The following is a 13,785-nucleotide window of genomic DNA, read 5'->3' as shown; positions in this document are numbered from 1 at the left end:
TTTAGTTTGTTGTAGTTTAATATACTCCCAACATAGACCATCACCCAATGAATAGAGAATGTCACAGATCTGCTTTAGTGTTCAGTATGAGACAGGTTTTTCCTGTCTCATGTCAGTTCAGAACTATTTACAAACTGATTTCCCTGGTAACCACAGTGGTTTAATGCTGTATAGAGGTAGTTGTGTTCTATACTAGCAAAGTCACCCGCTGACGTTAGTCACACATACGTCTATCACATAATTACAACCCCATCTCAAAGACATTACTTCAACTAAAACCGCAGCAAGGAATGATTTTAAAACAAGTATGATTAAAACTAGATATATGAAAAATGATCGATTCAGAACACATCGATTTTTCTTTAAGAAAAAAGAAAGAAAAGAAAATGGCCGGGGCTTCGTTCCAGTATAAGTACTCCGTTGTTAATTCATCGCCTTAAACACTGTTTCTTATGTGCCACTGATACCCCGTGGACGGGATTTGTCAAGACACGGTCTTGCAATACCTATGGTCCTCCATAATCCTAGAAATTGAGTGGTTTAATAACATTCACCACAGACATTTACCATTCACCTAGGACATAATCCGTCATTTAACAAAATATATTTGTATCTACAAAGAAATAGGATAAGTTTAAGCTATACTTCACCTTCTGATAGGCTGGGTTGAATTTTCAACATATTGCTTAAAACCTATCCAATAATTTTAGATGTGCAGGAGGGCTCGGTAGAAGGTAGTAGATTTGGGCATCATCACTACTAATCCCTTCTGTCCTTTTTCCCCATCGTACTATAAACCGCCCCGGCCAGCAGCGAAGCTCCCGTAATCCCAAACAGCGCCGTCAGCCTCATCCACAGATTGGCCGTACCCTCATGTCTCTCTATAAACCCCTTGTAGTCCGTGGGGACCAGGATGTAGCGGCGGCCATCTTGTGGCGCCTGCAGCCTCATGGTCGTCCCTGTCCCTCCCTCCAGCACCACCTCCCCGAAACCTGTCATAGTGGTTCCAACACGGAGCAGCTCCTCCGTCTCCTTCTGCGCCATGGGCCGCTCGCCGCTGAGGCCCTCCAACAACACGTCCACCAGGCCCTCCTGGGCGTGTTTGACACTGCAGTGAACTCTCTCCAGGAACCAGCCGGAAGCCTCCAGAGGGGAATGGACCTTCACAGTGATGTCGGTGATGTAGGCGCCCGGTTCAACCAGACTGAAGGGGACGGCGTTGTTAGTCTCCTTCCTGTTGGTCGTTCTGGAGTTCCTGAGAAAAGAGTGGGGGGAGAGAGAACATGGTGTTGACCTTAGTGTGTACTGAATTGTGTTGGATTGCATTACTTTTAGATGATTATTAAAGAGCTACATGATTGACACCCCTTCAAATGAGTGGGATTCGGGCTATTTCAGACGCACCCGTTGCTGACCGATGTACAGAATCGAGCACACACCCATGCAGTCTCCATAGACAAACATACTGAAGAACTCAGTGACTGGAAATGTCTAGGAGCAACAATGGCTCAGCCACGAAGTGGTAGGCCACACAAGCTCACGGAGCGGGACCGCTGGGTGTTGAAGCGTGTAAAAATCGTCTGTCCTCTGGAAGCAACGTCAGTATAATAACTGTTCGTCGGGAGCTTCATGAAATGGGTTTCTATTGGCTGAGCAGATCACAATGCCAAAGCTTGCTGCCATTAGACTCTGGAGCAGTGGAAGCGTGTTCTCTGGAGTGATGAATCACGCTTCACCATCTGGTAGTCCGACCGGATGAATCTGGCAGATGCCAGGAGAACGCTTCCTGCCCCCATGCATAGTGCCAACTGTAAAGTTTGGTGTAGGAGGAATAATGGTCTGGTGATTCTGTGCTTCCAACTTTGTGGCAACAGTTTGGGCAAGGCCCTTTCCTGTTTCCGCATGACGATGCACCCGTGCACAAAGCTAGGTCCATACAGAAATGGTTTGTTGAGATTGGTGTGGAGGAAATTGACTGGCCTGCACAGAGCCCTGACCTCAACCCCATAGAACACCTATAGGATTAATTGGAACGCTGACTGCGAGCCAGGCCTAATCACCCAACCTCACTAACACTCGTGGCTGAATGGGAGCAAGTCCCCGCAACAATGTTCCAACATTTTTTAAAACATTTTATTTAACTAGGCAAGTCAGTTAAGAACAAATTCTTATTTACAATGATAGCCTAAGAACAGTGGGTTAACTGCCTTGTTTAGGGGCAGAACAGATTTTTGCCTTGTCGGCTCGGGGATTCGATCTAGCATCCTTTCAGAGGGAAACGAGGCGGTGTTCTGGTCAGACTCCGAAAAAGGGCACATCGCGCACCACTCCCCAGCATTCTTCTTGCCAATGTCCAGTCTCTTGACAACAAGGTTGATGAAATCCGAGCACGGGTGGCATTCCAGAGGGACATCAGAGACTGCAACGTTCTCTGCTTCACGGAAACATGGCTTACTGGGAAGACTCTATCCGATGCGGTGCAGCCAACGGGTTTCTCCACGCATCGCGCCGACAGAAACAAACAGCTCTCTGGTAAGAAGAGTGGCGGGGGCGTATGCCTCATGACTAACGGGACATGGTGTGATGAAGGAAACATACAGGAACTCAAATCCTTCTGTTCACCTGATTTAGAATTCCTCACAATCAAATGTAGACCGCATTATCTTCCAAGAGAATTCTCTTCGATTATAATCACAGCCGTATATATCCCCCCCCCCAAGCAGACACATCGATGGCTCTGAACGAACTTTATTTAACTCTTTGCAAACTGGAAACCATTTATCCGGAGGCTGCATTAATTGTAGCTGGGGATTTTAACAAAGCTAATCTGAAAACAAGACTCCCTAAATTTTATCAGCATATCGATTGCGCAACCAGGGGTGGTAAAACCTTGGATCATTGTTACTCTAACTTCCGCGACGCATATAAGGCCCTGCCCCGCCCCCCTTTCGGAAAAGCTGACCACGACTCCATTTTGCTTATCCCTGCCTACAGGCAGAAGCGAAAACAAGAGGCTCCCACGCTGAGGTCTGTCCAACGCTGGTCAGACCAAGCTGATTCTACACTCCAATACTGCTTCCATCACGTGGACTGGGACATGTTTCGTATTGCGTCAGATGAAAATATTGACGAATACGCTGATTCGGTGTGCGATTTCATTAGAACGTGCGTCGAAGATGTCGTTCCCATAGCAACGATAAAAACATTCCCAAACCAGAAACCGTGGATTGATGGCAGCATTCGCGTGAAACTGAAAGAGCGAACCACTGCTTTTAATCAGGGCAAGGTGTCTGGTAACATGTCCGAATATAAACAATGCAGCTATTAAATAAGCTAAGCGTCAGTACAGAGACAAAGTGGAATCTCAATTCAATGGCTCAGACACAAGAGGCATGTGGCAGGGTCTACAGTCAATCACGGACTACAAGAAGAAACCCAGCCCAGTCACGGACCAGGATGTCTTGCTCCCAGGCAGACTAACTTTTTTGCCCGCTTTGAGGACAATACAGTGCCACTGACACGGCCTGCAACGAAAACATGCGGTCTCTCCTTCACTGCAGCCGAGGTGAGTAAGACATTTAAACGTGTTAACCCTCGCAAGGCTGCAGGCCCAGACTGCATCCCCAGCCGCGCCCTCAGAGCATGCGCAGACCAGCTGGCCGGTGTGTTTACGGACATATTCAATCAATCCCTATACCAGTCTGCTGTTCCCACATGCTTCAAGAGGGCCACCATTGTTCCTGTTCCCAAGAAAGCTAAGGTAACAGAGCTAAACGACTACCGCCCCGTAGCACTCACTTCCGTCATCATGAAGTGCTTTGAGAGACTAGTCAAGGACCATATCACCTCCACCCTACCTGACACCCTAGACCCACTCCAATTTGCTTACCGCCCAAATAGGTCCACAGACGATGCAATCTCAACCACACTGCACACTGCCCTAACCCACCTGGACAAGAGGAATACCTATGTGAGAATGCTGTTCATCGACTACAGCTCGGCATTCAACACCATAGTACCCTCCAAGCTCGTCATCAAGCTCGAGACCCTGGGTCTCGACCCCGCCCTGTGCAACTGGGTACTGGACTTCCTGACGGGCCGCCCCCAGGTGGTGAGGGTAGGCAACAACATCTCCCGCTGATCCTCAACACGGGGGCCCCACAAGGGTGCGTTCTGAGCCCTCTCCTGTACTCCCTGTTCACCCACGACTGCGTGGCCACGCACGCCTCCAACTCAATCATCAAGTTTGCGGATGACACAACAGTGGTAGGCTTGATTACCAACAACGACGAGACGGCCTACAGGGAGGAGGTGAGGTCCCTCGGAGTGTGATGTCAGGAAAATAACCTCACACTCAACGTCAACAAAACTAAGGAGATGATTGTGGACTTCAGGAAACAGCAGAGGGAACACCCCCCCTATCCACATCGATGGAACAGTAGTGGAGAGGGTAGCACGTTTTTAAGTTCCTCGGCATACACATCACAGACAAACTGAATTGGTCCACTCACACTGACAGCGTCGTGAAGAAGGCGCAGCAGCGCCTCTTCAACCTCAGGAGGCTGAAGAAATTCGGCTTGTCACCAAAAGCACACAAACTTCTACAGATGCACAATCGAGAGCATCCTGGCGGGCTGTATCACCGCCTGGTACGGCAACTGCTCCGCCCTCAACCGTAAGGCTCTCCAGAGGGTAGTGAGGTCTGCACAACGCATCACCGGGGGCAAACTACCTGCCCTCCAGGACACCTACACCACCTGATGTTACAGGAAGGCCATAAAGATCATCAAGGACATCAACCACCCGAACCACTGCCTGTTCACCCCGCTATCATCCAGAAGGCGAGGTCAGTACAGGTGCATCAAAGCTGGGACCGAGAGACTGAAAAACAGCTTCTATCTCAAGGCCATCAGACTGTTAAACAGCCACCACTAACATTGAGTGGCTGCTGCCAACACACTGTCATTGACACTGACCCAACTCCAGCCACTTTAATAATGGGAATTGATGGGAAATTATGTAAATATATCACTAGCCACTTTAAACAATGCTACCTTATATAATGTTACTTACCCTACATTATTCATCTCATATGCATATGTATATACTGTACTCTACATCATCGACTGCATCCTTATGTAATACATGTATCACTAGCCACTTTAACTATGCCACTTTGTTTACTTTGTCTACATACACATCTCATATGTATATACTGTACTCGATACCATCTACTGTATGCTGCTCTGTACCATCACTCATTCATATATCCTTATGTACATATTCCTTATCCCCTTACACTGTGTATAAGACAGTAGTTTTGGAATTGTTAGTTAGATTACTTGTTGGTTATCACTGCATTGTCGGAACTAGAAGCACAAGCATTTCGCTACACTCGCATTAACATCTGCTAACCATGTGTATGTGACAAATAAAATTTGATTTGATTTGGCCCAACGCTCTAACCGCTAGGCTACCAGCAGCCCCAACATCTAGTGGAAAGCCTTCCCAGGAGAGTGGAGGCTGTTATAGCAGCAATGTTCCAACATCTAGTGGAAAACCTTCCCAGAAGAGTGGAGGCTGTTATTGCAGCAATGTTCCAACATCTAGTGGAAAGCCTTCCCAGAAGAGTAGAGGCTGTTACAGCAGCAACGGGGGGGGGCCCACACCATATTAATGCCCATGATTTTGAAATGAGATGTTGGATGAGTAGGTGTCCACATATTTTGGTCGTGTAATGCATGTTGCACATAACGCTGTATTATGGCTAATGTATAGAACTGTGTACTAACCATGTTCTAGTGATGTTGTTCCACACTTTCCAGTGTTCCTCTACAGCTATTTTCTGGATCACCCCAAAGCATCTTGGGACAAACTGACTGGTCAGAGCGTCGCCGTCCGCCTGGACCAAACCTGGAACAAGAACACTTCACACGTCTCAAATATATACTGGTAATAAACACATTATTTTAATGTAATGCGGTTTAATCTGTTTCCGATGGGGGGTTATAACACTTACCTTCTACTGCGACGTACTGCAGTTTTCTGTGGGGCGAAGCCTTGAGGATCCTTACCAAGTGTTGATCCGGGACGAATTTGGGTATTTCCTATTCGAGAGAGAAATGAAACACAGAAAATGTACTGCATTTCTGCATTTGTGTGTGGGGTTTTGTGTGTGTGTGTGTGTGTGGGGGGGTGGGTGTGTGTGTGTGGGGGGGTGGTTTGTGTGTGTGTGTGGGGGGGTGGTTTGTGTGTGTGTGTGGGGGGGTTCGTGTGTGTGGTGTGTGTGTGTGTGTGGGGGGTTTGTGTGTGTGTGGGGGGGTTTGTGTGTGTGTGTGGGGGGGTTTTGTGTGTGTGTGGGGGGTTTGTGTGTGTGTGGGGGGGTTTGTGTGTGTGTGTGTGGGGGTTTGTGTGTGTGTGTGTGGGGGGTGGGTTTGTGTGTGTGGGGGGTGGGTTTGTGTGTGTGTGGGGGGTTTGTGTGTGTGTGTGGGGGTTTGTGTGTGTGTGTGTGGGGGTTTGTGTGTGTGTGTGGGGGGTTTGTGTGCGTGTGTGGGGGTTTGTGTGTGCGTGTGGGGTTTGTGTGCGTGTGTGGGGGGTTTGGGGCGTGTGTGGGGGGTTTGTGTGCGTGTGTGGGGTGTGTGGGGGTTTGTGTGTGTGTGTGGGGTGTGTGTGGAGTTTGTGTGTGTGTGTGTGGGGTGTGTGTGGAGTTTGTGTGTGTGTGTACCTTCAGCTTGACCATTTCTTCTTTCTTCTCTTTGTATAAGTGGTAAAACAAGCCAGAGAAGGCAAAGCTGGAGCCCACACCGATCAGGACCAATGGGTTGAAGATGGGAAGGTCACTCATCCTGTCAATCTGTGATAGAAAATAAGATCAACATTTCAGCAGATTAAAGTCCTTATCCAGAACCAAATCTCGAGTGAGTGCTGGCCAACTTCTTGTGTCTGATTCACGAGGGGGGGGGATCAGAATTGGGCCTTAGTGTGCAGTAGTACAGTTCTACCCTGGGAAATGTTTTGAGTCAACACAGTGATTTACATTGTACACACACACTGGCCGTGTTGACAAAGGCAGGCCAATTCTAATAGTTTTGCCACTAATTGGTCTTTTGACCAATCGAATCAGATTTCGCCAAATAATTGGGCAAATTTATCAGAATTGGGTTGCCTGTGTAAACACAGCCACTGTTTGTTGACTTGGATGTGGAGCACAGGAGGTTGATGATGCCTTAATTGTGAAGAATGAGCTCGTGGTAATGACTGGAGCGGAATCTGTGGAACGGCATCAAACACATGGTTCCCATTGTTTAATGCCATTCTGGCCATTATGATGAGTACAAGTCAAGCCCCTGATGACACACACACACACACGCGTGGCTCAAGAGGACAGCCACAGGACAAGATGAGTACAAGTCAAGCCCCTGATGACACACACACACGCGTGTGGCTCAAGAGGACAGCCACATAACAAGATGAGTACAAGTCAAGCCCCTGATGACACACACACGCGTGTGGCTCAAGAGGACAGCCACAGGACAAGATGAGTACAAGTCAAGCCCCTGATGACACACACACGCGTGTGGCTCAAGAGGACAGCCACAAGACAAGATGAGTATACAGGGTTTGCTTTTGTTCATCCAGAAAGTTTTTGGCATAGGACATTACAAGTATTTCGCTACACCCTCAATAACATCTGCTAAATATGTGTATGTGACTAATAAAAAGATTGATTTGATTTAGATACACTACCAGGTTTCTTAGTGTGTGTCTAAACATGGGGAAGATCTGTTCCATGTATACTGAAAATACATTTCACGGAGGTTAGCTGTTACACGGATTCTCTTACTTTCTTTTTGTCACAAACTGAAATTAGGCAAACTATTAGAATTTTAGCAACCAGGAAATGGGTGGAGCGATTTCTGCATACTTCACCTTTAAGCGTTGGTAATTCTTGACCAGAGACACTTTAATTCCCCGCTCGTGTTCAATGGATAAAACATGGGCGTATTCATTACGCCAATTCTGTTGAAAAACGTACGGAAGCAAACGAAACGGGGAGGGACCCTACCTGAATTTGTCCAAAAGAAACACTGGTCGTCGTTGCAAAACTCAACTGTTTGCAACTGTTTGTCTAATGATTACACCAAATATTTGTATAACAAACTCATTGTTCTGTGATTAAACCCCCCGGTGACTGAAAAATGCAAGTTAGTCTGGTTGTTTACCTTGTACGAAGAACAAGACAAATGGCTTTGATGTGAATTAATAAAACCCAGTACTCACCTATTCGAAAACATACAGTCAAACTGGGAACGAATAACCTGAAACAAATCGAAAACTAAAGTCAAGGCGAGTCATGCAGGTTTCACTTCCTTTAGTCTACGCGTTGCTGACGTTGCACTTGCTGAGACAATGTTATGTTGCGTTCGTACCCGCCCACTAGTAGTTTTACAAAATGAGTTAGAAGACGTGACCTCCGGGTGGCAGCAAAGCCATGGGTTTCGTTAGTCTTTAATTTCAATAAAGGGCTCTGGGTTTAGGACGCTTGTCCACTGAATAATTGAGGCACTTAGTTACATTTTCAACTGATGTATAATGTATGGTTCATTGCACCTGTCACATATTGAACAAAACATCGGGTTTTTTTTGTCTACTGTTTTTTTTTGTATGTGTGAAGGCTAACTGTCCAGTGTGACTCCCTCAGCCCAATGACTCATGGGTAATTCTCCACTGATTGTGTCAGTCAGCTTCCTCATCCTGTCTGTTTTATTATTTAACAATTTCTCAATTGGATAAACTTTGCTATTACACACATACTGTCTTTTAAAATAATCTCTCACGCTCTCTTTTCTGCACCACATTTATCTGTGGAGTGAGTCTTTGAAACCTTTCAAAAAACAAAACCTCAAGGCACTTCTTAGGTTGAGATATAATGCCTATGTCTCTTTGGAAGTTGTCCTGCCAAGACAATGTCACTAGCAGCCATCATCTCTTGTTTTCATTTGTACCCAAGACAGAATATCAAACTACAAAATGTCAGGGGGAAAAAAACGGTGATAAACTTCACCCAACTTTCTGTTTGATTTTGTATTCTGAGTAACTTTGTCTGATTCCCGGATTCTGTGTAACCTTTCTACAGTCACCTGAGAACAATCGTAACAATTGGGCTTATTAACTGTGGGTCCCCAGGACTGGAGTTAACAAGCACTGCTGTTGTTCTATCCAACAGTGGCTCTAAAAGATAGATCCGTGGGATGGCATGGGCTTATTGTGGCGTAATGCTCCACACGGAAACCAAGAAAGAGTTCATGGCTACCCAAAGTAATCCACTACTTTTTGACCAATGAGACGTCTTCGTTCCTTGTGGAGTTTAAGGCCACAACATGGCCATTGGGTGCCAATTCGGGCCACACCCAGTGAGTCTCGTAATGGTTAGAGGATGAAGCCTTGTGAGTTGAAAGACGCTGATCTACTGTAGAGTTAAACAGGACAGGACCTGCTTTGATGTGGATTGATATGCTCTAGTTCTCCTGCCTGGGATCAGACGCAAATCCAGACGGCAGTGAAGACATGTGGCCTCGTGTTTCATGAATCATATACCACTGTATGTTCTTGTTAGCTGCTAGTAGACCCGTGAGTTTGGTGAAGCGAGACTAATTGCCCATCAACTCACCTGTTGTGGATAGTCAGAAACATGCACTTAGTCATTGTTTGAGCATTAATTTTTACATGCTGCCAAATAGTCTAGTTTATTCAGTTTGTTATGCTTTGTTTTGCTTTGTTTCATATTGATAGTCTTAAGGTTCCATATAACTTTCTTTTTTGTTGTCCCAGTCTTACTTTTCAGCTCGGTATGACTCGGGTACAGATTCATTCAGTTTGAATCATCGTTGTGCCCTTGAAGTCTTGAGTTCTTGGTCATTGTGCCTGCATCATTCTGAGTACAGCGCTTTCTGATCTGAAAGATGCCGCTGGGTCATGTAGCCTTGAGCTCAGGAGAAAAATATGGAAGAGAAGAAATTGGTATAAAAATGTATCGGTGACGCATTGCCATTCCTGAAACATTTCCTCACCTGATAACTCTGTAATAGTCTTCTGAAATGGAAAATATAACTCTGTAATAGTCTTCTGAAATGGAAAATATAACTCTGTAATACTCTTCTGAAATGGAAAATATAACTCTGTAATACTCTTCTGAAATGGAAAATATAACTCTGTAATAGTCTTCTGAAATGGAAAATATAACTCTGTAATACTCTTCTGAAATGGAAAATATAACTCTGTAATACTCTTCTGAAATGGAAAATATAACTCTGTAATACTCTTCTGAAATGGAAAATATAACTCTGTAATACAGTCTTCTGAAATGGAAAATATAACTCTGTAATAGTCTTCTGAAATGGAAAATATAACTCTGTAATACAGTCTTCTGAAATGGAAAATATAACTCTGTAATAGTCTTCTGAAATGGAAAATATAACTCTGTAATAGTCTTCTGAAATGGAAAATATAACTCTGTAATAGTCTTCTGAAATGGAAAATATAACTCTGTAATAGTCTTCTGAAATGGAAAATATAACTCTGTAATAGTCTTCTGAAATGGAAAATATAACTCTGTAATAGTCTTCTGAAATGGAAAATATAACTCTGTAATAGTCTTCTGAAATGAAATGGAAAATATAACTCTGTAATAGTCTTCTGAAATGGAAAATATAACTCTGTAATAGTCTTCTGAAATGGAAAATATAACTCTGTAATAGTCTTCTGAAATGGAAAATATAACTCTGTCTTCTGAAATGGAAAATATAATGGAAATGGAAAATATAACTCTGTAATAGTCTTCTGAAATGGAAAATATAACTCTGTAATACTCTTCTGAAATGGAAAATATAACTCTGTAATACTCTTCTGAAATGGAAAATATAACTCTGTAAAGTCTTCTGAAATGGAAAATAGTCTTCTGAAATGGAAAATATAAAGTCTTCTGAAATGGAAAATATAACTCTGTAATAGTCTTCTGAAATGGAAAATATAACTCTGTAATACAGTCTTCTGAAATGGAAAATATAACTCTGTAATAGTCTTCTGAAATGGAAAATATAACTCTGTAATAGTCTTCTGAAATGGAAAATACAATGTGTTATACAAAACAGATACCTTTAAGAATCCTGGAAGATTTTCATATGTTATCATCATACAAGCAAGCATATGACATCTTTGAATTAAGTGCAGACACAAAATACATATGAGATCTTCTCAACTTTGATTTTTTTTTTACTCCTCTCTCTGTGCGTTCTCAACTGAAATCAGCAACCAAAAAAACAACCCTCCGTATCTTTACAGGCTCCCCCTGACATCGGACTCACACGGTGTGAAACTAATGGGGTCTTATGTATCATAAAATAAGCTTGTTCTAATCTCTGTCCTTTGCTCCGTTCATCTTTCCCTCGATCCTGACTAGTCTCCCAGTCCCTGCCGCTGATGCTGCCATCCTCCCAGCATGATGCTGCCACCACCATGGTTTACCGTTGGGATGGTATTGGCCAGGTGATGAGTCGGTGCCTGGTTTCCTCCTGACGTGACTCTTGCCATGTTTCTCATGGTCCCAGAGTCCTTTTGGTCCCTTTTGGCAAACTCCAAGTGTGCTGTCATGTGCCTTTTACTGAGGAGTGGCTTCTGTCTGGCCACTCTACCATAAAGGCCTGATTGGTGGAGTGCTGCAGAGATGGTTGTCCTTCTGGAAAGGTTCTCCCATCTTCACAGAGGAACTCCGGAGCTCTTTTAGAGTGGTTATCGGATTCTTTCTCACATCCCTGACCAAGGCCCTTCTCCCTTGATTGCTCAGTTTGGCCGGGCGGCTAGTTCTAGGAAGAGTCTTGGTGGTTCCAAACCTCTTCAATTTAAGAAAGATGGAGGCCGTTGTGTTTTTGGGGACCTTCAATGCTGCAGACATTTTTTGGTACCCTTCCCCAGATCTGTGCCTCGACACAATCCTGTCTCTGAGCTCTACAGACAATTATTTCGACCTCATGGCATGGTTTTTGCTCTGACATGCACTGTCAACTGTGGGATCTTATATAGACAGGTGTGTACCTTTCCAAATCATGTCCAATCAATTTACTTTACCACAGGTGGACTCCAATCAAGTTGTAGAAACATCTCAAGTTTGATCAATGGAAACAGGATGCATCTAATCTCAATTTTCAGTCTCATAGAAAATGATCTGAATACTTATGTAAATAATGTTTATTTTATTTTTTTTAGACATTTTAAAACATTTCTAGAAACCTATTTTTGCTTTGTCATTATGGGCTATTGTGATGTCATAATGGGTTATTGTGATGTCATTATGGGCTATTGTGTGTAGATTGACCCCTTGGGTAAAAGTTTTTGGTTTAATCCAAAAACTCTAACGTAACAAAATGTGGAAAAGGCGAATGGGGTCTGAATACTTTCCGAATGCACTGTAGATCAGGTTTTAGGTTACCGTGTGTTAACATTGAAATGTTGTATCTACATAAACCAAATCACAACATTTAAAGTTAACTTCTCATAGAAGAAACTAACAAACCAACAACATGTATTCAGCAAACAGCAGACTGGATATTTCCCAAATCAATTGTTTATTTCATATTTTTATGTAGCTGAAACATTTACATGAGAGAAATGTGAACACTATGGGGGATGTTGACCTTAGAATGTTTAAATGGGCAACTACATAATTATTTACATTGAGTCAACTGAGCAGTAGATTTCAACCAATGGAAGTTTAAAAGATAATTAACAAATGTGTAATAATTAAAACTAAAACTAAATCGTACCCAGTTCAGAACTATTGTCTTTTTGAGTGAACGGTTGGAGATGGCAGCCTTGTGGAAGTCCTTTGTCTGAAGCATGTTGCACTGAGACAATCAGAAAACGCAAAACAAAAACAAATTAGGACACTGAAAATATTTTATTTTTGGCATCTTCAAAGGTAGATATTGAATTATGCCTAATATGGCAATTCAAAATTATTTTTCAACTTGTAACCCATCACCTTGGGTTGAGCACTTGAACAATCTGCTGGGTAAAGTAGACTATATTGTTGACTTAAAGCAACCAAGTGTGTTTGGTTGTAACATAAACCCAGCACATTGGGTTGTTGGACTGACCCAGCACAGTGGGTTGTTGGACTGACCCAGCACAGTGGGTTGTTGCACTGACCCAGCACAGTGGGTTGTTGGACTGACCCGGCACAGTGGGTTGTTGGACTGACCCGGCGCAGTGGGTTGTTGGACTGACCCGGCACAGTGGGTTGTTGGACTGACCCAGCACAGTGGGTTGTTGGACTGACCCAGCACAGTGGGTTGTTGGACTGACCCGGCGCAGTGGGTTGTTGGACTGACCCGGCACAGTGGGTTGTTGGACTGACCCGGCACAGTGGGTTGTTGGACTGACCCGGCGCAGTGGGTTGTTGGACTGACCCGGCGCAGTGGGTTGTTGGACTGACCCGGCACAGTGGGTTGTTGGACTGACCCGGCACAGTGGGTTGTTGGACTGACCCGGCACAGTGGGTTGTTGGACTGACCCGGCACAGTGGGTTGTTGGACTGACCCGGCACAGTGGGTTGTTGGACTGACCCGGCACAGTGGGTTGTTGGACTGACCCGGCACAGTGGACACTGAAAATAACCCAAAGGGTACATAAAACAATGTAATGCTCATTTCAATTTTGCTTATATATGTTTGCCTTCTGTACCATCTCACCCCCTCCTTTTCCTACACACAATCAAGATACAATATTGAA

The 13,785-nt window shown here is 44.3% G+C and overlaps 1 protein-coding gene across 2 annotated transcripts; it reads right to left on the bottom strand.

Moving 5' to 3' along the window:
- Positions 1-4: 4 nt before the first annotated feature.
- LOC124009581 (mitochondrial ubiquitin ligase activator of nfkb 1-A) lies at positions 5-8,403 on the bottom strand. 2 transcript variants are annotated; one of them, XM_046321496.1, is made up of 5 exons: positions 8,281-8,403; positions 6,725-6,853; positions 6,020-6,107; positions 5,793-5,913; positions 5-1,255 (listed from the first exon to the last, which is right to left on the bottom strand). In XM_046321496.1, exons 2-5 carry the CDS (start codon positions 6,842-6,844, stop codon positions 760-762), a joined length of 825 nt encoding a protein of 274 aa, XP_046177452.1. In that variant the 5' UTR covers positions 6,845-6,853; positions 8,281-8,403; the 3' UTR covers positions 5-759. The 2 variants fall into 2 exon arrangements, with proteins under 2 accessions (XP_046177452.1, XP_046177453.1); XM_046321497.1 differs by lacking the exon at positions 8,281-8,403 and adding an exon at positions 7,930-8,203.
- Between the last annotated feature and the right edge of the window lie 5,382 nt (positions 8,404-13,785).

The sequence above is a fragment of the Oncorhynchus gorbuscha genome, linkage group LG22, assembly GCF_021184085.1.
Source record: "Oncorhynchus gorbuscha isolate QuinsamMale2020 ecotype Even-year linkage group LG22, OgorEven_v1.0, whole genome shotgun sequence".
In the NCBI taxonomy this organism is placed as follows: domain Eukaryota; kingdom Metazoa; phylum Chordata; class Actinopteri; order Salmoniformes; family Salmonidae; genus Oncorhynchus; species Oncorhynchus gorbuscha.
The sequence above is the reverse complement of the archived record's forward strand: the minus strand, read 5'-3'. Positions and strand labels throughout refer to the sequence as shown.